The sequence below is a fragment of the Salvelinus sp. IW2-2015 genome, linkage group LG22 (assembly GCF_002910315.2).
Source record: "Salvelinus sp. IW2-2015 linkage group LG22, ASM291031v2, whole genome shotgun sequence".
Taxonomy (NCBI): domain Eukaryota; kingdom Metazoa; phylum Chordata; class Actinopteri; order Salmoniformes; family Salmonidae; genus Salvelinus; species Salvelinus sp. IW2-2015.
Window position 1 is genome coordinate 5,737,864 of NC_036862.1, and position 21,629 is coordinate 5,759,492.

Here is a 21,629-nt window from a genome sequence, read left to right on the forward strand (position 1 = left end):
ATGGGTAGCCTGTAAAGTCAATGCATTGCTGTACAATAAGCAGCCTATACTGGTCATTGTCAAGTAGCCTAGGTCATTAGGCTGATGCTTTGTGGATCAGTTTAATGAAATATTTTTTTAATGGTGTGTGTATAAAATTGTGTAGCCTGCGTTTGTCATGTGCACATGTGTTTGTGTGAGAGAGTATGCACGTGTGTGTCTCCAATTATCACACAACATACTCTCTAGGAAAGTATACAGATATATTTTATTGCAACTTACAACAACTAGCTTAATGCATTACAATTCCATCACAATTTGAGGGATGTTTATCAAGCAGATATCTGGAGACAATACAACACTGCCTAAATGAAACCTTAGCCCCACACTGCCCCCTGGTGGTTAGGATGGATGACACCTAGGCATTATCGGGGGCAGCTTCACTTTCTGCATCTTCCCTCTCCGTGGCTCCATTGGCTCCCTCACCCAGTCCACCTCCAGCCTCCCATACATGCTTTCTCCAGAGGGGTCCATGGTGTGGCTGTTGAGCTGCCAGGGCAGGGGAAGCTCATGGTGGAACTGGGAGGGGGGCCTCTCAAACGACGACTCCCTTAAATGGATCTTCTGCACCACCCTCTGGCCCAGGGACACTTGGCTGGCCTTCCTGGTCTGAAAAGGGGACAGGGTGCAGGAGTTGCGCTGGGCAGCCCCTGGGACATCCAGAGGGCCAAGAGTGGTCAGTCTGGCCCTTGGGGAGCGGAAGCCATATTGGGATACAAGCTTGTACAGGCTTTCCCTCCAGTTGGGGTCTCCCTTACCCTTGACGGGCTTCAGCCTGAAGTGTTGTGGGCTGTCTGGAAGTTGCACCAGACTAGCCTCCTTGCTCACCCCCATGGAGCTCACCCCAGAGTCACTGGGGGCCTTGGTGKTGGGGAGCTGGCTGCACAACTGTTTATGGGGCTTGGATTTCTTGTAGAGTTCTATGATGGTGGGGTCATATACCTGTACGTGCCCTTCCTCCGGGATCTCCACAATGCTGTCCCACTTGGCTGTGGACAGAGAGAATTTGCGGAATTTCTTTGGTGAGCGGTGGGGGCGCATGAAGTCGTCCCCTGGTGGGCTGAGTCCCGGCTCCTCTTTCAGGATAGAAGAATCATGGTTACACCCAAAGGACCTAATGAGAGGGAGGTCAGGAGTCCGCATGTGATCTGTTTACAGAGAGTGAGAGACARAAATAGACAGTAAAATATAAAAAAGAGAGGAGAGTGAAAGGAAAGGGAGAAATAGGGGAGAGACTGATAATGATTAAGCTAAAAAATAATATATTAAATAATATACAACAATAAACTATTATTTAATGAATTATGTCTTGCCACACCATCACCCATGAACCATCACATTGAAAGACTTCCAAGATTTATCTCCATGAAACACCACGATTACTAATTAGGGCAGAAAATCAGCATTTGCCTCCCCCTGATTAAAATCAAAAGTTTTCCATCGGCAGACGCTGCCAGTTTAATAAGCACCAGCAGTACTGCCCTGGAGAGCAGAGGCCTGATTGGGTACTGAGCGATGAGAGTGGTAGCTAAGCGCCCTGGGTACAAGAAGAGAAGGACCAATGATGCATGGGAACCAGTCAGTCACTACTTTGAAAGCGACTGCTCATTCGCTAGTAATATACATAGCAAAAAGACCCAAAACAGACGGGCATCAATGCTAGGTTGTTTTTACAGATTGGCATTCACAATATCAAGTATATCCAATGATCACATAATGTCAACACATGATGTATTCGCTTTCATAGCATATTGAGGAATGTCACGCCCTGACCATAGTTTGCTTTGTATGTTTTATGTTTTGGTTGGTCAGGGTGTGATCTGTGTGGGCATTCTATGTTGTATGTCTGGTTTGTATTTTTCTATGTGTTTGGCCTGATATGGTTCTCAATCAGAGACAGGTGTTTTGCATTGTCTCTGATTGGGAACCATATTTAGGTAGCCTGTTTTGTATTGTGGGTTGTGGGTTATTGTCTATGTTATGTTGCATGTTAGCACATTGTTTATATAGCGGTCACGGTCGTCTTATTCGCTTTGTTTTGTAAGTTTGTTTAAGTGTTMTTCATTAAAGATAGAAGAATGTATTCAAACCACCCTGCGCTTTGGTCCGCTTCTTACGACGATCGTGACAAGGAAAAAGTTTGAAAATAATATTATATGTTAGTAATGTAAGTGCCTTAATGTAATGTAAGTGCCTTAATGTGTTTGGACCCCAGGAAGGAGAGCTTATGGGGATCCGTATATTTTTTTAACTGTACTAAGCCATCATGTAAAATGATGAACATTGCCATTGTGCACTGGAAGCAACATGTTGACAATCATATATGCAATTAAACAAATGTTCTGGTCATGACAGTCATATTGGGCCTTATAGATCCACAAATTGTACCTTGCTCTGAGCTTGGAGTGCCGTTGTCCTTTACAGTGCACTCCAAGGGACCTGAGAAGAGAGAGGAGAAAAGGGAGGGGGGTGGGGGATTTAATTCAAATTGCATGTCAAATACATTTCCTGTATTGAATTGAAAGAGAGTATAATCCAAATGTTTCGTTTCAAAATGACACTACTCTGGGAAACAAAGCAAACCGTACTGGAGTCCCTGTGTACATATGGCCTGGACAGCCTTCCGCCGACGGGTTTGGCGGGAGCATCTGTAGATTTTTTGTGCTCCAGATCATCAGACAGTTTTCTTTCTAGATGTTTATAGAGCCTGTGGTTGTGAGGAGTTGTGAGGGGAAATGAATAAACATATAATAAACACAAATCATACCTGCTAACAATAGTGGTTGATTTGTGACAGTTTTTTTTAATGKAAATGTCAACCACCCTCAGTTCCTTTGATTTGAGCACTACTCACATCTTGGATACGTCTTCATTGGCCTGCATTCTATTCAGCAGGCTGGTCTTGTTGTCAATGCCGTAGACCCGGCTCAGGATGTTCTTGGCCATCTCCCGCAGTTCCATCGCTGGGTCTAGGAGAACCTCCGCCAGCAAGTACAGGTGTTTGTCCTGGAAGTGATCTAGCTGATCTAAGTTCTTCATGGCCTCCAGGCGTTTCCAGTGGGGGTTCCCCTTCTGGATATGTTTTAGGAGGCAGAAGGTGAGGTTATTTATGATCTCCGGAGGGATGTCGTAGGTCTGGAACATGCTGAGCAGGGCCTCTGTGCAGTTCTCATAGACATCACTGTCCATACCCTCCATGGTCAACATCAGGGATTTCATGACTTCCACCAAATCCACATCAGGTCTGGAGACCAGCCATATGCTCTCGGAGATATGCTTCAGAAGCTCATTTTTGTCATCTTCGGGTGGGGATTCATACTCGGTTGGGGTGTCAAACAGCTTAGGCATGGGGATTGGTTTGTTGAGTCTTGCTTCTTTGGCCTTAGCGAGGATGACGGTGACTACTGGTGAGTGCTCTGGTTCATCCTCTGACTGTGACAATGGTCTGCAAAGGGCTTTGGTCTCCTTTGGCAAAACTGCCTTGGGTGGCTCCTGCTTCAGATTCCAGTTACGCAGCACTGAGTTGGGGAGGAAGCCRTCTGGAGCCACGGGCCAGTCCAGAAGAAGTGTGTCTGGGGGGAGAGGCTCGAATGGTGTTTGAGACTTGTCCCAGTCTCCTGACCCTTCCATTGGCTCGTCCTCCAGATTCAATTCTTCCTCCAAAGTTTTAACCAATCGGAGAGCACAAGACCAGGAACCTGTGAGAAAGGAAATGATTGCTTTAACTATCATTTATAACATGTAAACTTGACTATTTTATAAAACATGTAATTACACCCTAATACTTTAAGTGTGGTCACTTTGCTTAACATAACAAGTGAGGCTGATCCACTCACCTGGTTTATCCCTTTTTACAATTGGTGGAGTTGGTGCCCGAATCATCAGAGAGTTCTTCTTCCTGTCCCTGTTCAGCACGTCCAGTACATTCTTACATCCTGCGCTTTCTGGCCTCACAACATCAAGTACCGCTGGGGTCTCATTCAACTCTGGCGTGGCCTGCCCAGGCTTCAGGAGCATCCGTGGCACCAAATACATATCATAGCAGCTCTGGGAGCGAGGTAGAAACGGGATGGGATCCTCTAGGATGTCATCCGCGGGGGCCAGGTCCAGTACCTGCTGCAGCAGCCTGGCAGGCAGGTAGCGCAGGCCGAAGATGATGCAGATGGTGCCTCCAAAGCAGGCCAGAAGGTCCCCGCGGGTGTTAGCGAAGCACAACTGACTAACCGGCATACCCAGGCGTATCTCGGCCAACTGCACACCCCGAGTCTCCCACACTTCCAAAGTGCCCCCAGGTCCCGACACCACCACCAACCCCAGAGCAGCGCAGTAATCCAGGCAAGAGATGGAGGTCGGGGGGTTCCTCTCCATCCACAAACACCCTCCACTAGGCAAGGAGAAGAAGAGAAGACTATAGTTGGGGGAAACAGCAAATACCTGACCAGAGAGGAGTCGGGAGAGAACCAGGTCAGAGGAGCAACTCACCCTGGCCAGAGGTGCGACCTCCACATGGATTTCCCCCATCTCTACCTCCCATATGCTGAACTGCTTGTCTGAGCCATAGCAGCAGAGCTGGGGCTTGGGCCCGGCCAGGCTGCTCATCTGTAAGATAGCACCATCATGGGCCTTCTTGGCGGGGAAGCCCAGTCGGTGGGGGGAGAGCAGCTGGAGCTTCCCGTTGCGGTGGCCACTGAACACCAGGCAGGGTAGGGGGCTGACCCCGGCCCACTCCGCCCCACCCACCATCACCGCCTCCAGGCACATCACGCTGTCATCCAAGTCCTGGTCCCTGGAGGTCCGGATGATCCGCTTAGCTGTGCAAGGGCACAAAGCCATGTCTAGCACCAGGACCTCTGGACTACCACTGGCCACAAACAACTCCTTCCGACCAGGGTTGTAGGCAAACCCCAGGGCCTGGTCCAGGAGGAGGAAGGGCCAGGAGAGAAGTAGCAACTCCCCGCTGGCGGGAGAGATCAGTCTGGCGATACTATCCTGCGACACAGCCAGGAGCTGTGCCTGTCCCTGACTGCTCTCGACCCGCCTCAGGAGCTGCATCCCACAGCCTGGGTCATTAAACAGCCTGTACAGGTTCTGGAGCCTCCAGATGGAGATTGACGAAGGGGAGTGGCACAGGATGCGGTGCTCTCCCAGCGGCCACAGGTTGCGTACCCCCCCAGGGTCATCCAGGAAGAGCTTGAGGAGGAGGTCCCCACTACAGCTCCACTCCTTCACCCAGCCATCCGGGGAGGAGGTGAGCAGCGTGTGGGTGCTGGGCCTCATGAGAACCGTGGACACGGAGCGGGCGTGGGCCCTGAACTCCTGCAGCAGGCTCCTAGTATCCCAGCTCCACACCTGAAGGGAGAGGAGATTAATGACACACAATCCAAGCATCTCAGTTTATTTCAGAACGTTTACTCTTTAGGAACATACAGTACAGAATCCATTCTGCATAAGACATTGTTGAATTTTTTTTTAGCTCCTCTTTATTCTCTTCCCTTCATACCTGTACAAATCCAATCATGTCGCCCGTATAGAGGTACCTCTGCACCCAGTCAGGCGACACACAGCGCAGAGTACCCTGACCGTGTCCCCTGAGAGCCCTGTACTCTTTCTTCCCCACAAAGTCAAAGCTCTTGATGCCGCGGTTGCAGAGCGCGTAAAGCGTGGACGCTCGTCTCTCCGTCACCAGGCCACTAATGGTAGTGTCCCTCCTCAAGGAAGTGCAGTGCCAGTCCAGCACCTTGATTATCCCCAGGTGGGTCTGCGCAGAGGTCAGATGTCAGGGAAAACAATATGGTCGCTACTTATCAGTCCAACCAAGGTGCGGGAATTGAGTAAAAAACAGGATGTGTCAGAGAAGTTGAAGAGAAAATGCTTTTCATCTTAAACAAGAAGGCTGTAGTGCTTCCATCAAGGATGTTGGAACATCCCACCCACCTGCAGATTAGTCCAGAAGCCCCAGAAGGTGATGATGCCCATGCTGCCAGTCAGCAGCTCCTCAGTCTCCTTGCAGTAGTGCATACAGAGCACAGAGCCCAGGCAATTGGCCCGGTACAGGACCGCCATGCCCTGCGTTGGGTCAGAGAACACGCGCATAGAGAGGTCATCGCAGGCCCCAACGAAGACCCGCTGGCTGGGCACAGAGACCAGGTGCTCCACCCGGTAGCCCCTGTCCAGGGGCAGGCTCAGGTTGTGCTTTAGATCCCCTCGCAGGTTCTCTGTCCACACCTCCATCTGACAGAGGGAGGTAAGGGTTCATGGATTTGCAGTTTTGAGGTTTTTGCTAATTCTATTTGAGCATCATGCAATGGCATACCACCCTGGAACGAATTGGCCTGGCCTAACAGGATGAATAACATGTATAGCATTACTTTTTATTATACACAGTATTATCTTTTCATTCACATCTGTAAATCCCCATTTAATGCCCCATTTTCACCCGATGTGAGGTCATGGTGTGTCCCCATTGGAAGCCCACCACCACAGTGCCACTGAGGCTTGAGTTGGTGGTGAGGCACTGTAAGTAGTTCTGTGCACACGAGTATCGGAACTGCATTGTGGGAGTGGCATCCAGACACAGGGCTGTCTCTTCCTCCACCTCATCTTCATCAGGACCACTCACTTCCTATAAATATGAACGGGAAATGGTCAAGTTCTTGTAAGGACGATGATTATGATGATGATAATGAGATCATGATCATAAATTCGATTTGAATTAAGATGATGAAGAAGAATGGGAGTTCGAATTCGTTTCCTATGGAATAGTAAAATAATTCATATGACGTCAGAACTATTCAGGTATGATAAACGACAAAATGTCAAACATTTTACTTAACTAGGCAAGATCAGTTAAGAACACAGTCTCATTTACAATGACCACCTACACCGGCCAAACCAGGACGACGCTGGGCCTTACGGGACTCCCAATGTGATTCCCAATCACGGCCCGGTTGTGACACAGCCTAGAATTGAATCAGTGTGTCTGTAGTGACGCCTCAAGCACTGAGATGCTGTGCCTTAGACCGCGGTGCCACTCGGGACCACAAAGTTATACCATACCTTTATAGTTTGTTTCAGCTGCGGAAGAAAATATTTCCATTCCGGAACTATCCTTCTCATTGACGTCATGTTGCACCTTATCCCCTTTTCACTTAGACTACATTATTTTCTTTCCTTGAAAAACGGTCCTTATATTTATTCTAGCACGACTTTGATGACGTGGCAATAATGTAATGCAGTTTAGTAGTAAAACGAGACCTTTGCGTCATAGTGGCAGGCAGCATGTAAGGCGCAGATGGGATTTATATTTTCATTAACGTCCAAAAGAAAACGATCAAACACTGTATGCACAGTTTTGTATTGACGTGTAAAAATGCTTTGATTACGATTCACTACCACAAGGTTGCGCTATTTACTAATAACTTAGCTCCAACTCTATGACCACAACCTAAAACAGGCAATTAACGTGGTGCAAAATAATTTACAGGCACTATGTAAGGAAGCAACTTTTATATTACAAAAATGTAACTGTGTATTTCGGAATAGCGCTGTTGTTTTTTCGAGACATTATTGCAACAGATTTTTGCAATGGCCATACTAACAATTCTATCTATATTCAATGCAATGAATGTATGGTTGTAGAACATTGCCCTTCATAAATTACTATCGGTACTACAACAAGCAKGCTCGCACAGGCGCAGTGCGGCGTGAGATCGAGTGCTAGCGCAGCACGGTGGTTTCGGCTGGCTTGTGTGATCCGACTCCGGGAGAGCATTCCTGGCAACGTCGTGAGCGGGGATAGAGACAAGCTGTCGACTATTGGTCAATGAATGTTTCTCCTAGGAGATGGGGATTTCTAAAGGGATATAAGTTCGTCGAACGGTAAGAAACACTCCCTAGTAGTATTTCAAAAGTAGTTTTAGTAATAGTTAGGGTCCTCAACAACATTAAAGTGGCGAGTCAACTAGCTAGCATTACTCAGTAACGTTACTTGCAACTGGCCATCGCGAGCTAACTTCACAAGCCTGCTTTGCAGTCAACCGCTTGCATATTACTAGGTTTAAAAAAAARAATCGTTGTTGCACCTATCTAAACATGTAGTGGCTATACGTCTCACCTAGACGTGTATTATACAGTTAACTAGTTAAAAACATGGGATATCAATTAGCCTCCGAAATAATGTTTTATTAACTAAAATATGCCCGATCCTTCCTGGTCCGCCGTGTTTCAGTACGCATGCGCGTAGTATTTAGAATACTCCGGGTTTGTAGTTTTTTTTCTACCTGAGTTAATCACACCTGTAAAGGCCACGCGACAATGGTAAAACTACAAGTTCCAGACAATGGCACCATTGTCTCGTTAAGTGAAACACAGCAGCAGTTGGGAATGTAACCAAGTCAGCTAGCTTGAACGAGCTTTGCATTTTGAAAAGTGCTGCAGTAGGAAGTTGCTAATGTGAGCTTGTTTTGTCTGAATTGCTCATAAAAGGTTTTATGTAAACACACTGCGTTTTCTCTAGGGGATTTGTGTTTGGTATCTACACGTTTTGTGTTGGGCAGCCTACCACCATGTTTTGGTGTTGGATGATTCATGAGTAAAATGTTACAAACAAGCAAGTTAACTAACTAGGTAACTGAAAATGGGTGATCCTAGTATGGGGTGACTGGCTAGCTATCTAGATAATTGTACTAACTAAGGCCCTCATAAGTGGTCTTACAGAATTCAATCAATCATCTTATATTCAATTATAAACATTTAAACCGTAAAGAAGTGTATGACAACATTTTTTGGTCATTGAACAGAATGCTAGCTAAGCAGGCCATGCAGACCTGTTTGGACACATTAGTGTCAATGTTGATCAGCTGTCATTGTGACATGTTAAGGTCAGTTGTCTGCCACATGACACCATCTTATCTGCTAGGCATTTGTATGTTATCAATATCCCTGGCATGGAGTTTGTGTGTGATGTTAAAATATCCTCCTGGTTCAAAGTTACCTGCCTTGTTCAAATTTATCTGGTTGGGTGGGTGTGCATGCGTTGCAGTGGGAAAGGGTGGTTAAGAGTATGTGTGTCGTCATGTATTAGTCCAAATGCCGCAGGAAATAACACGTCAAATATTAGAATAGACCATTCATCCAGGGGGCAGCATAGATATGACAGCGCATAACCATTTATTTTGGTTGCTTACTCCCTGTAACTAATAGAATGACGATAAGGCCAGAACTGGCGAGAAAAGGTCTAGGCCACTAACTTCCCTGCTTCTGAGAAAAGAGGGTGTTTCAGATCACCTCATTGACTTTACACTCATCACGTCTGTAGTTTCCTCAGGGATAAAAATAGGGGCTTAATTGGAAGGAAATGGCATTAGAAAGACTGTGCATACTTGTGAAGTTCTGAATACCACAGTTAATGTTGAATAGCCATGACCAGGTGCCTCAGATTACAACTTCAGRTCCCCCTCATTCATCTGTCACTGAAAGATAGAAGTGCTTAATTGAAACACTTAGTTTGGATAATTTCCATCAGGGAACTTCTGTCATTGTCTCATGTTTGATCAAAATATTTGACAAATGTTCTTGAATCAAAAYCCAAACTAAGAGGCGTCATGTTTGGTAAACAGAGATTCAAAGTCTTGAAACAGTAGGGCAGGCTATTACCTGGTTGATACCGCTTCATGGAATTCTCATGTCATCAGAAGTCTCACCGTTTGGTGACCTGCTGGAGGGTTGATCATGCTTAGGTCATAGGGTAGGCTACTGTTTGGGCCAACAAGTGAAGTTATGCACTGCAGTCAAATGCACCAAGGATTTTACTCCCTAAAATGTGACTTTGTCATTTACATGTTTTTGGATATGTATTTACATGACTACTTATTGTTGCTTTTGTAAGTTTTTTGTTGTTGCTTTAGCCAGTTTCATAAAGGCTTCACTTAGGGCTCCTGAGTAGCGCAGCAGTCTAAGGCACTGCATCTCCGTGCAAGWGGTGTCACTACAGTCCCTGGTTCGAATCCAGATAATCCGGCTGTGATTGGGAGTCCCATAGGGCGGCACACAATTGCCCCAGCGTCGTCGGGGTAGGTTGTTATTGTAAAGAAGAATTTGTTCTTAACTGACTTGCCTAGTTAAATAAAAATATACAATGCTGCCTTTATTGCCTTTCAAAGTTAACATTTCTATGCTGTGCATCATTCAAATAATTAGTGACTGAAAGCCCCTTTTGTAGATAAAAAGCTTGCCTATTTCAAAATAATGTAACAGCAGCATGTTTTGGTTTAACAAAATGKCATGTTAATCCTCYKGTTACTTCAGACACCATAATAGTGCYTCTCGTTGTAGTCCCATGGGGAACAGTTCTAAATGACCTTGAGGAATATGCCATAGTTTCTTGCTGCTTCTATGAGTAGGCCTACATTATAAACAAAGTACAAAGACTTTACAATACAAAGGGAATTGTATCTGGGCCACCTGAGTTGCATTCTCCTTGTGAACTTTGTGATTCACGCCTCTCATTGATGACTCATCGAACTCTGTGGTTTTTGAAGATAAAGACCCATGATTCAAAGGAACTGGTTCTCAAGGGTACATTCTTACTCAGCTGTTGAGTTAACGAAACAATTTTCATAAAATGACTCAAACATGGACTGAGTATCAGGTGTCTTCAAAAAAAATAACCTGGATTATACAAATCCTATAGATTACTTATTTATTTTTCAGTTTCAGCTCTTCCAACAGCACAGTTTGAGTCCTAACCACCACACTGGCAGTCCTCCCTCTGTTTGTAATTTTAGATCGAGACTGTTTCTTGCCAGGTTTCTCCCTGACCCCTGGGGACTTCCTGGTTAAATAAAGGTTAATAGAAATAAACAGTATAATGCACAGCTCCACATAAGATGTGGCAGACAGACTGATCCATCATGCTCATTAGTGTAGCATCACAGCTCAGAGAAGAGGAAGCAGCCTCAGRCGTTGGACACCGTCTGGTCCTCGTCATGCTGGAGAGCGCATCATACAKTTGTGCATTGTTTTTAATTTGAGCACATACCTCTCTCATCCGGAGGAGTACATATTTTTATGTATCTGCTATTGCTGCTGTTGTAATCTTACAATATAAATACATGGCATGCACATGTAATTGGACACTGCAGGTGTTGGATTAAATGGCATTAGCCCACCTGCACCAGTGTTGCTCACAGAAACTCTTTTGAAGTATTGGCCTCCCTTGAAGCCTGTCTGTGACTCGGCGTGTATGACAGTTTCAACAGTTTGAGTTATAGAAAAAGGAGCAGGATGTTCGTTAAAAGTAGGATCTACTTTATGGCTCCTGCGCTGTCATAAAACGTCATCCCCTCTCCTCACTCCCTCAGGCATGAACCCCCTAGGTGTTTATAAAGCTATCAGTTTCGCTTTTCAGCYGGGAGAATGAAGAGTCTTCGGGAGGAAGAGCGAGCACATGTCCCAGACCCAGTGATTCTTCCCCTGCAGGCTTTCCCAGGCCTGTTTGACTGGGATAAATATAGCCTGTTGGTTTTAGCTGGAGGATTTTTACACAGATGTTGAGAAGGCCTTTCTCGCCACAGACCAGCGTCCTCCCTGCACTGAGGGAGAAATGCCCCACTGTCCACAAAGCTTTTAAACAGGGTTATCGGACTTAGTAACGTTGCAGTTAGTCTTGATACAACAGGAGTTTTTCTGCATAAAGAAAGGGGCTTAGCTGGTGAGCGTGGCAGGGGATGTGGCAATGAGCGTGGTCGGCGTGGCTGAATTTTGAGAACTCTTTAGAGGCCCCCATCTTGGTGGTGTAGAGTTTTATTTATATATATAAATATTTTTTAAACATTTCCTGCAATTCTACCAATTTCTTAAAGTCCAGGTAGCAGATAATTGACCCTAACAGATATTTATGTATACTGGCCGACGAGTCGCATTTCAGTTTAGCTCACACTTGGCAGGTCTTATAGAAAACTCCCCCRGAGCCACAGAACRTCCGAATTACCGCAACGCGCAGCCTCCACATTCCATATTCCTTTCCTAAAATCTGCCATCAGTCCAGTGTATGGAATATCTTCGAGATGCCCTAGCCCATAGCAGATATCAGAATAAAATGTTCTGGATGTGTCGTATCAATCCATCCGACTAGCCATCCACACACAGTTTCGTCCCTAGCCATAAGGCTATATACAGTAACGGTGACCTCCGTCGCGGCCAAAATGACTCTTTTCCCATAGGTTTGTATTGTAATGAAACAGGCAGGGAGCAGGTCTCGAACCCTCGACCTTCTAGCCCGAGGTCCGGCGCGCTATCGACTGTGCCGCAAAAGCATGCTCAAGCAGCAGAGTCGATTTCCGCGCTTATAAACCCAGGRTCGTTACACTATGTACTCTCTATAGTATGACAGCACCATCAGTTAGTTACCAACTGCTGGCAGACATGTTTACATTTGGTTAGTTTTATGGGTGTTATTTAGATTGAAGATGTCAGCTTAATGTGGTACCTGTACTGCTAGCTAAGGTTAGCATAGAGGTAGCAAGCTAGCTCTTTCACTTACCTGGCTCACTGACTGCTCACTCTGCTGGTGTTGCTGGCTGTTTGAGATGCTTTAGAAGCCACGTTGATGGTAGGGACAGTTTTTACTTCCATTGTTGATAGCCGTGGGAGTTCTCAGGGATGAAATGTTCCGCCGCAGATTGACTAGTAGATGCCCAAATAGCCCACCTCATTCTCACAAATTTATCCCACTTTTTACAAAGTTTTTCATTCACTGCGTGACTATGAACGCGGGGCGTTGTGGGATTGTTTCCGAAGTCGGAGCTGATTTGGAAAACCTCAAACCCAACTTTTAGGACATTACAAAATTATAGCAATTGATTTAAGACTTTGTAATTTGGGAATTTGTTTTCTTTGGGTGCTCCAAGTTACTATTTATATGCGTTTCTGGCATTGAGAAATAGGTTCTACACCCCTTTAATGGAGCTGATAGAAATGTTTTAAAGCTAATTTCCTGCAATACGACACGTTGTCATACAGTTTAGAGAAAATGTTGCAGATTAAAGCACATTTCCCTTAATTCTACATATTCTGCCATGGAGCGGAGAGAACATTTTGCAGTCTAAAAGTTTAGGCTGCTTCCTGCAATTCTATGCATTTTCAATGACAAATGCTGTGTTTTGCTCAAATATATAATAACAAAAATCAATACTGCTAAATTCATAGTTTTAAAATGTTTTATTTTCAATTCCCCCTGACGGTCTAGCTCTTATTTTGGTGATTRTTAGTTCTCAAAGATATTATATATATATTTTAAGTATATAGGTTCATTATATTTTGTACATACTTTTAAGTTTACACTGAAAGCATTTTTCTATCCCGTAAATAAAAAAACACACTTTGGCACGCCCAWGGATTTCAATAGCAGAAAAATCCCTGCACAAAGCATTTAGACACTGCTACAAAGGACTTGWACACAGTGTGATTTAAACAGAACTGTTTCATATGGCCGTCCATTTAATGATTTACAGATGGCAGAGCACTGAAATGCCAAGGCAATGGAAAGCATTATGTACACGTGTCGCGTTAGAGATCAGAAATCTGCATTTTCAAAACGGAGAGCATCAAAAAATCTGCTTTTTAAAAACATTTCGCCTGCGTTTTATATTGAAAGGCAAGTTTTTTTTTTTTTTTTGCTTCGGTAGAGTGATCAGGGGCGTGCAACTAAATTTCTCTTCACAGAAAATATATTAGTTCAACAGAGATTAGCTGCATTCATCAGATGACAACAGAAGTTGAACACTGTTTGGCTAGCAGCCACACAAGTAAATTAGCTTACAATGAAAAAGTAAGCTATTTTTGTCAAAAAACGATTCATGGCCATCATATTTCTAATGTTTATCATAGTGTAGCCAGCAACATTTCCTAATGTTTTGCTTGAAGTTAAAGGGGAACGTCAGAATTTTTGTTCTTCATCTCCAGCACCACCCCAACGTCTATGTGAAAAGGGTGCGTTTCTGTTTTGTAGTAAAAAGATAGAGGATGTTTCCATTTTGACCAATTTGTGAGTAGGCATTGCCTACTAACTGCCTAATTAGTTGATGATATTATTGGAAACRCTTATCTTTCTATGTTTTGTAGTAGAAAAAAGATAGAGAAATGCGCCATTTTCACTACACTGGACGTCTGTTTCTCAAACTAGACACTATTGCACTTGTCCTCTTGCTCCCACTCCTCTTTCTGTTCTGGTTAGAGCCAGTTTGTGCTGTTCTGTGAAGGGAGTAGTACACAGCATTGTATGAGATCTTCAGTTTCTTGGCAATTTCTCACATGGAATAGCCTTCATTTCTCAGAACAAGAATAGACTGACGAGTTTCAAAAGAAAGGTCTTTGTTTCTGGCCATTTTGAGCTTGTAATCGAACCCTCAAGTGCTGATGCTCCAGATACTCAACAAGTCTAAAGAAGGCCAGTTTTATTGCTTCTTWMATCAGWACAACAGTTTTCAGCTGTGCTAACATAATTGCAAAAGGGTTTTCTAATGATCAATTAGCCTTTTAAAATGATAAACTTGGATTAGCTAACACACCGTGCCATTGGAACACAGGAGTGATGGTTGCTGATAATGGGCCTCTGTACGCCTATGTATATATTCTATTAAAAATCAGCCGTTTCCTGCTACAATAGTCATTTACAACATTAACAATGTCTACACTGTATTTCTGATCAATTTGATGTTATTTTAATGGACAAAGAAATGTGCTTTTCTTTCAAAAACAAGAACATTTCTAAGTGACCCGAAACTTTTGAACGTGTGTGTACACACACACACACACACACACACACACACACACACAGCACCAGTCAAAAGTTTGTACACCTATGTGCCTTTGTTTCAAGATACTTTTCCTGCCTAAACTCGAACACGTTCTAAAGTGAATACTGGAACAATATTTCTAACGTTGACCATTCCCCACATTCTGAGGCGATCGATAGAACACTGTCATATTGTTTGTTATTTTGTGATATCATTAAAAATGTGAAAGGAAATACTGTAACTTGAAAAGTATACCCACTACATGTACAAAGTTTCCATCTGATGCATTGTGCATGGAGTTTGACAAATTATCTGTGTTTTTGTTAAAAGGGGGGTATGATTTTAGGAGCAATAAKAGTTCATTGTTTTACATAAACTTTGCACAGTGACAATTGAGGTCAGAGAGCGTGTCAGCCTGACGGAACCACCCTTTTGAACAATCTGTATAAAATTGTGGGTTAAGAATGAATATATCAGACCAGAGAGATGTTGAGCTGCATCTTACATATAAAGTGGTCTGAGCTCTGAATCTCAACAAGGTAGKGGCGATGAACTCACTTCTCGGATAATCACTGGTACGGCTGATTAGCTGTCTGAAGTAAAGTAGCTAGAAAGTGAATTGAAGTGGAACCAGTCTACTACTCTTCTCAAACCACAGTAGTACGCTACTCTCATCGCCCCACTGGGAACCATCAACACGGCTGGCTAGCCTATCTTCAAAAAGCATATTCCAGAGCAAATGGAAGGAAAATCAACTCTGTAGTTCTGTTCAGGGCTACACGACAAGTCATTGGATACCGGACAACTGCAGAGAAGAACAGCAGTAGAAGATTTGTTGGAACCATTTTTGAACAATCAGAGCCTACCGCGAAAAGGCCCAACCCCCTTTCCWAGGCAGCTCAGTTCCTGAGAGGGATACACGGCGAACCAAGGAATTGCACGCAAATACATTCATGATTTCTTATTCCAAGCGGGCGGAGGTTCGTGTGCAAAGTTTAGGAGTACGACAAGTGAGTAGTTTCTAAGTGTACCAACGTAAAGTGTCTGTCCCTCTCTCTCGCCCTCTCCATGTCTTTTATAACAAGCAGCCATATTGTTGTCAGTCCGCTAGGGACTTGTTTTTAACATATTAAGTGTGTTTATCCTGTGTTAACATTTTAATTAGCTAGTAAATAAATCATTAAACCAATTGGTGTAGTAYTGAATCATAAGTAAGGCCCAGGTTTTTGCAGGTGCAAGCAGGTTGACTGTTCAGAATGATGATACGATGTTATGATTAATAAGTTGACTGTATAGATTGTGATAGGTAAAGACCTTTTTGAGTTTAATTCGGGAGATGGTAACTCTTTTTAAAGAACCGCTCTCRTGGTGCCTCAGATCCTAATGAGTTAATTGTTACAAGAATAATTTAATCGGGTAACAATTAACCTAAATATGTTTATTAGATAAGTCTTCAGATTAATGGTCAAGTCACGACAATGAATATGAACTAGACAAATTGTGACATTTCCTATTAATCTGGCATTTTATAGAGAAAAATAGGCTACACAGAGAAGTACCAGAGAAAAGTAGCTACACATCAGTCAGAGCACTGTATGCTGATCGAATGCCCTATTGTGAATTCTCAGTGTGCAGGGACAAATGTCTGAGCAGATATTATAAAAAATAAGCATTTTTAGATCTGCGTTTACAAAACGCAGCAAGATATTCTGCGTTAACGTGGTTATATACAATAAGACTGGGGGAAACATCTTCACACGCCGAGAGCCATATGAAAGGATGTCTACCTCTTGAGGTTTTCGGCGTTCTTACGTTGTAGTCAAGGCTGAACATGTAGGAGTGACTCAGTCAGATGACGCTATATAGCCTAAGCYTGGAACAACTGTCAAGCTAAAATGTCCAAAGCCTTTACTGGTGTGCTGATTTTAACATGAGCTGATTTCTGCCCCCTTTATATCCTCCTTGGTTCTAATTATGTAATTCACATTTCCAAACTGATGCTATGCTAAATCAATAGAAGAGGGAGGTGTACAAATCAGATCTCCAGGGAACACATTTCCCCAATCCCTTAGGATATGTTGTGCAGCTGAGGCACCTTGCTTTGTTATTCTTCACTTATTTTCTAATGTATTTGCCTTTTTTTTTTTATTACATTTATTATATATATTTTTTAAACCTTTATTTAACCAGGCAAGTCAGTTAAGAACAAATTCTTATTTTCAATAACGGCCTAGGAACAGTGGGTTAACTCAGCTCGGGGATTCGATCTTGCAACCTTTCGGTTACTAGTCCAACGCTCTAACCACTAGGCTACCCTGCCGCCCTTTGGAATGGGATCCTCTGCTTTTTCCAAGGAGAAGAGCTAGCAAGCCTGTTATTTCACTGGTTTCATGTCTGTCTCAAACCGTGTTTTCACATGTGGAGCCTTTATCAGACAGACAGTGTGTGTGAGTTAAGATGTAAGGGGACTTCCACAAAGAACCCTGTCATGCAGATAGAGAAATGTAATAGAGGAGGAGGAAATCCTAGATGAAGGCAAAAGGAAACAGCTGATTCTCTCTCTATTTTATTGGTGGTGAGGAGGGGTTGAAATTAGACTTGTACAGCCAACACTTGGTCAGGATCATCATGTGGTCACTTATTGGTAGATCTTTGATGTGCAAAGCTGCTTCATTTGGGTTACTTGATTGAATGACTGACAGCATATGGTCATTGTGTTCTGGAGCGTTGAAGTGACACGTGTGTGTGTGTGTSTSTGCTTGCATGCTGGTTTGCTTACTGAATAGGGAGAATCTTTGCCTGGTTACATCTGTGTTACATTGGGAGATGAGTTGTTGGGCTCTTGCTTACCCTCACCCTGGCCCTTCCCGTTGCGTGAGTGGCGGTCCGGCTTTAGGACAGGAAGTGAGTGTGCTCAGCCGGAAGTAGTGAGTGTGGTCAGGGAGCTGACTGTCTCTGTGAGTCAGACAGCAGGCATGACTAGAATCCACCTGGTCAGGATATAATAAAAGACAACCTCAACTATTCCAGKTATGGTTCAAGTTCTGTTTTTGGAATGGATGAATGTGTACAAMCCAACAGCAACAGGAAACCTGTGGTCATTTGCTTGATTCCACTTCCTCTGTCTCTGAGGATGTTTCCATTTGGGAGCTGGCCAGTCAAACCCATGTCTCTGTCTCTCCGCTTTTCTTTATTTTTCCCTCCTTTCTTTTGCTCTGGAATGTGTCTAGAGGCATGCGAAGGTCCCTCCCRCCCTGTATGCGTTTGTACAGTCCAGTCCACCTCCCCATAGCTCAGATCCTGTCTCAACTGTAGAGTCATTGTTTTAATGCTAATTGAGTGTAGCATTTGGTCATTCCATGAATGCCATTTGGCCTGATTCTACAGTACTGTATCACTATTTGCATTTTTTCTTCCCCATTTCTAAATCTGATTTTGTGGGATGGAGTGCTGCAATAGCTATGGATATAAGACCATTGTGTGTTCAGGAGACAGAAGGGGGTTTCTGAGAGAGAGATGTAGGCTATAAGTTGTTGTTTCGGTGGGTGGGGCTGTTCTCCTAATGTGTCTTTTGCGTGTCTCTCTGGGCCAGTGGTGCTACACTAATGATGACAAATGTTTAGGTGTGTGTCTGTGAATATGTGTGTGTGTGAGAAATAAGTGTGCACTGTTGACAACTTTGTTCCTGGCCCCCAGGAGTGGGCCTGGGAGTGATGGAGAGAGGGAAGTTGTGTTTACTCTCTAGAACAGTAGGCCTTGTTATCGAGGGAGAGATGGATTGACTGATAGCCCCAGACTGTGAGAGAGATGGCAGGACGGAGAGGAGGGGGCGGATGAAAGGATGTCTGTAGCCAGCCCAGAGGGTCGTATTCGTACCGAATTGTTCGGCACAGGGATCTCGGTTCGGTCTAAACTGTGAACCCGAATGAGTACTTAAAAATAATAATAATAACACTAGGGCTATAGGCTATGCCTACGCTGCGTTGTATGCCATTGCCTAAATCTCATTTGAAAAAACATTTGTAGGCTATTCCGTTAAAACGGCTACATACGCACGTTGTAATCGAAATTCTAATCTTAACTGGCACATTTCAAACTATCCTTTGGTGAGACACACCCGGGATCTAGTTCTGTTTGATTTTACGATGGTGAGTGGTGGGGTCGATCAATTCTGGTTTGAGGATCCCCCATCATCGTTTAAATTTCCAGTTYTGGATCATTTTGGCTTCACATTAGATTACAACGGCGATAGACAGAGTTGTAGATAAAACATTAACTATGTGGCCACTGCTCGACGAGAATAGCCTATGCAGAGTGGCGCGTGGAGCTTGTTGTTGTTGTTGTCGGCCAATCATAAGACATCAAAGCGGCACTACAGTCACAGAGCCTTCGTGTGTGGCAAAGCAAATGAGGAGATGGTCTAATCAATGGAAGATGGTTAAATGAGACGGATATGCTGCAACRACAAAGAGCCAACAGGTAGGCTGCTACTTTTATAATCTGAATGGAGGTGTTTTTATTTAACTGTAGGACAGGGAGTAAGCGCATGCAGCCTTAATTAGCCTAGCTAGCTATCTTAGCTAACTAGATTCTTTCAGTTTGATGCAGTCAACACAGRTACTATGGTTAAAGAAATGTGTGATAAATAAAGTATACCAGTTTCATTTAAGGATACAAAAATTGACAGCTGTGCCATATAGATTGCAAAATAGTTTGGAAGAGCTTTTTGATGTACCGATTCCATGGCACATGGTTTATGAACTGATATGCAAAACGAAGCCTGATTCAAAACTTAGAATTTTTCCATTTAAATTATTATTATACAAAATTCTTGCAACCAAAAKAATTGTGTATAAATTTTGCGGATTCAACCATCCCAGCTCTGCAGATTTTGATGTGAATAGACAGAATCATTTGATCACTAGTTTTGGTACTGTCCATATGTAGCTTGTTTTTGGTCGCAGGTCCAGAAATGGCTGAAGAAATGAAACATTTACCTGGTGCTAACTCTGCAAATAGCACTGCTGGGTGATTTTGAAAAGTCAGTCAATCGATCAATAATAATACTTTTAGCAAAAATTATTATCTTTAATTTACAATCTGTAGAAACTGAGATTAGAAAAGTTCATGATTTATGAAAAATAGAATATAAATAAAAAATTGAGGTACATTTACATTTACGTCATTTAGCAGACGCTCTTATCCAGAGCGACTTACAAATTGGTGCATTCACCTTATGACATCCAGTGGAACAGCCACTTTACAATAGTGCATCTAAATCTTTTAAGGGGGGGGGGGTGAGAAGGATTACTTTATCCTATCCTAGGTATTCCTTAAAGAGGTGGGGTTTCAGGTGTCTCCGGAAGGTGGTGATTGACTCCGCTGTCCTGGCGTCGTGAGGGAGTTTGTTCCACCATTGGGGGGCCCAGCGCAGCGAACAGTTTTGACTGGGCTGAGCGGGAACTGTACTTCCTCAGTGGTAGGGAGGCGAGCAGGCCAGAGGTGGATGAACGCAGTGCCCTCGTTTTGGGTGTAGGGCCTGATCAGAGCCTGGAGGTACTGAGGTGCCGTTCCCTCACAGCTCCGTAGGCAAGCACCATGGTCTTGTAGCGGATGCGAGCTTCAACTGGAAGCCAGTGGAGAGAGCGGAGGAGCGGGGTGACGTGAGAGAACTTGGGAAGGTTGAACACCAGACGGGCTGCGGCGTTCTGGATGAGTTGTAGGGGTTTAATGGCACAGGCAGGGAGCCCAGCCAACAGCGAGTTGCAGTAATCCAGACGGGAGATGACAAGTGCTGCCTGGATTAGGACCTGCGCCGCTTCCTGTGTGAGGCAGGGTCGTACTCTGCGGATGTTGTAGAGCATGAACCTACAGGAAGGGCCACCGCCTTGATGTTAGTTGAGAACGACAGGGTGTTGTCCAGGATCACGCCAAGGGTTCTTAGCGCTCTGGGAGGAGGACACAATGGAGTTTGTCAACCGTGATGGCGAGATCAATGGAACGGGCAGTCCTTCCCCGGGAGGGAAGAGCAGCTCCGTCTTGCCGAGGTTCAGCTTGAGGTGGTGATCCGTCATCCACACTGAATGTTCTGCCAGACATGCAGAGATGCGATTCGCCACCTGGTCATCAGAAGGGGGAAAGGAGAAGATTAGTTGTGTGTCGTCTGCATAGCAATGATAGGAGAGCCCCATGTGAGGTTATGACAGAGCCAAGTGACTTGGTGTATAGCGAGAATAGGAGAGGGCCTAGAACAGAGCCCTGGGGGACACCAGTGGTGAGAGCACGTGGTGAGGAGACAGATTCTCGCCACGCCACCTGGTAGGAGCGACCTGTCAGGTAGGACGCAATCCAAGCGTGGGCCGCGCCGGAGATGCCCAACTCGGAGAGGGTGGAGAGGAGGATCTGATGGTTCACAGTATCGAAGGGCAGCCGATAGGTCTAGAAGGATGAGAGCAGAGGAGAGAAGAGTTTAGCTTTAGCAGTGCGGAGCGCCTCCTGCCGTGATACAGAGAAGAGGCAGTCTCAGTTGAATGACTAGTCTTGAAACCTGACTGATTTGGATCAAGAAGGTTCATTCTGAGAGAGATAGCGGGAGAGCTGGCCAAGGACGGCACGTTCAAGAGTTTTGGGAGAGAAAAGAAAGAAGGGATACAGGTCTGTAGTTGTTTGACATCGGAGGGATCGAGTGTAGGTTTTTTTCAGAAGGGGTGCAACTCTCGCTCTCTTGAAGACGGAAGGGACGTAGCCCAGCGGTCAGGGATGAGTTGATGAGCGAGGTGAGGTAAGGGAGTAAGG

At 44.5% G+C, this 21,629-nt stretch overlaps 2 protein-coding genes across 2 annotated transcripts in view; one reads left to right on the forward strand and one right to left on the reverse strand.

Moving 5' to 3' along the window:
- Positions 1-298: 298 nt before the first annotated feature.
- LOC111982629 (WD repeat-containing protein 87-like) lies at positions 299-7,487 on the reverse strand. Its single transcript, XM_024014219.1, has 9 exons — positions 7,096-7,487; positions 6,476-6,661; positions 5,974-6,270; positions 5,540-5,797; positions 3,876-5,388; positions 2,894-3,737; positions 2,628-2,746; positions 2,428-2,478; positions 299-1,187 (listed from the first exon to the last, which is right to left on the reverse strand). Exons 1-9 carry the CDS (start codon positions 7,162-7,164, stop codon positions 382-384), a joined length of 4,143 nt encoding a protein of 1,380 aa, XP_023869987.1. The 5' UTR covers positions 7,165-7,487; the 3' UTR covers positions 299-381.
- A 297-nt stretch (positions 7,488-7,784) lies between these two features.
- LOC111949707 (signal-induced proliferation-associated 1-like protein 3) overlaps positions 7,785-21,629 on the forward strand; it is a 108,951-nt gene continuing 95,106 nt past the window's right edge. The window contains 1 exon segment of the mRNA XM_070433986.1: positions 7,785-7,917. The gene's annotated coding sequence lies outside the window, so the exon portion shown is untranslated.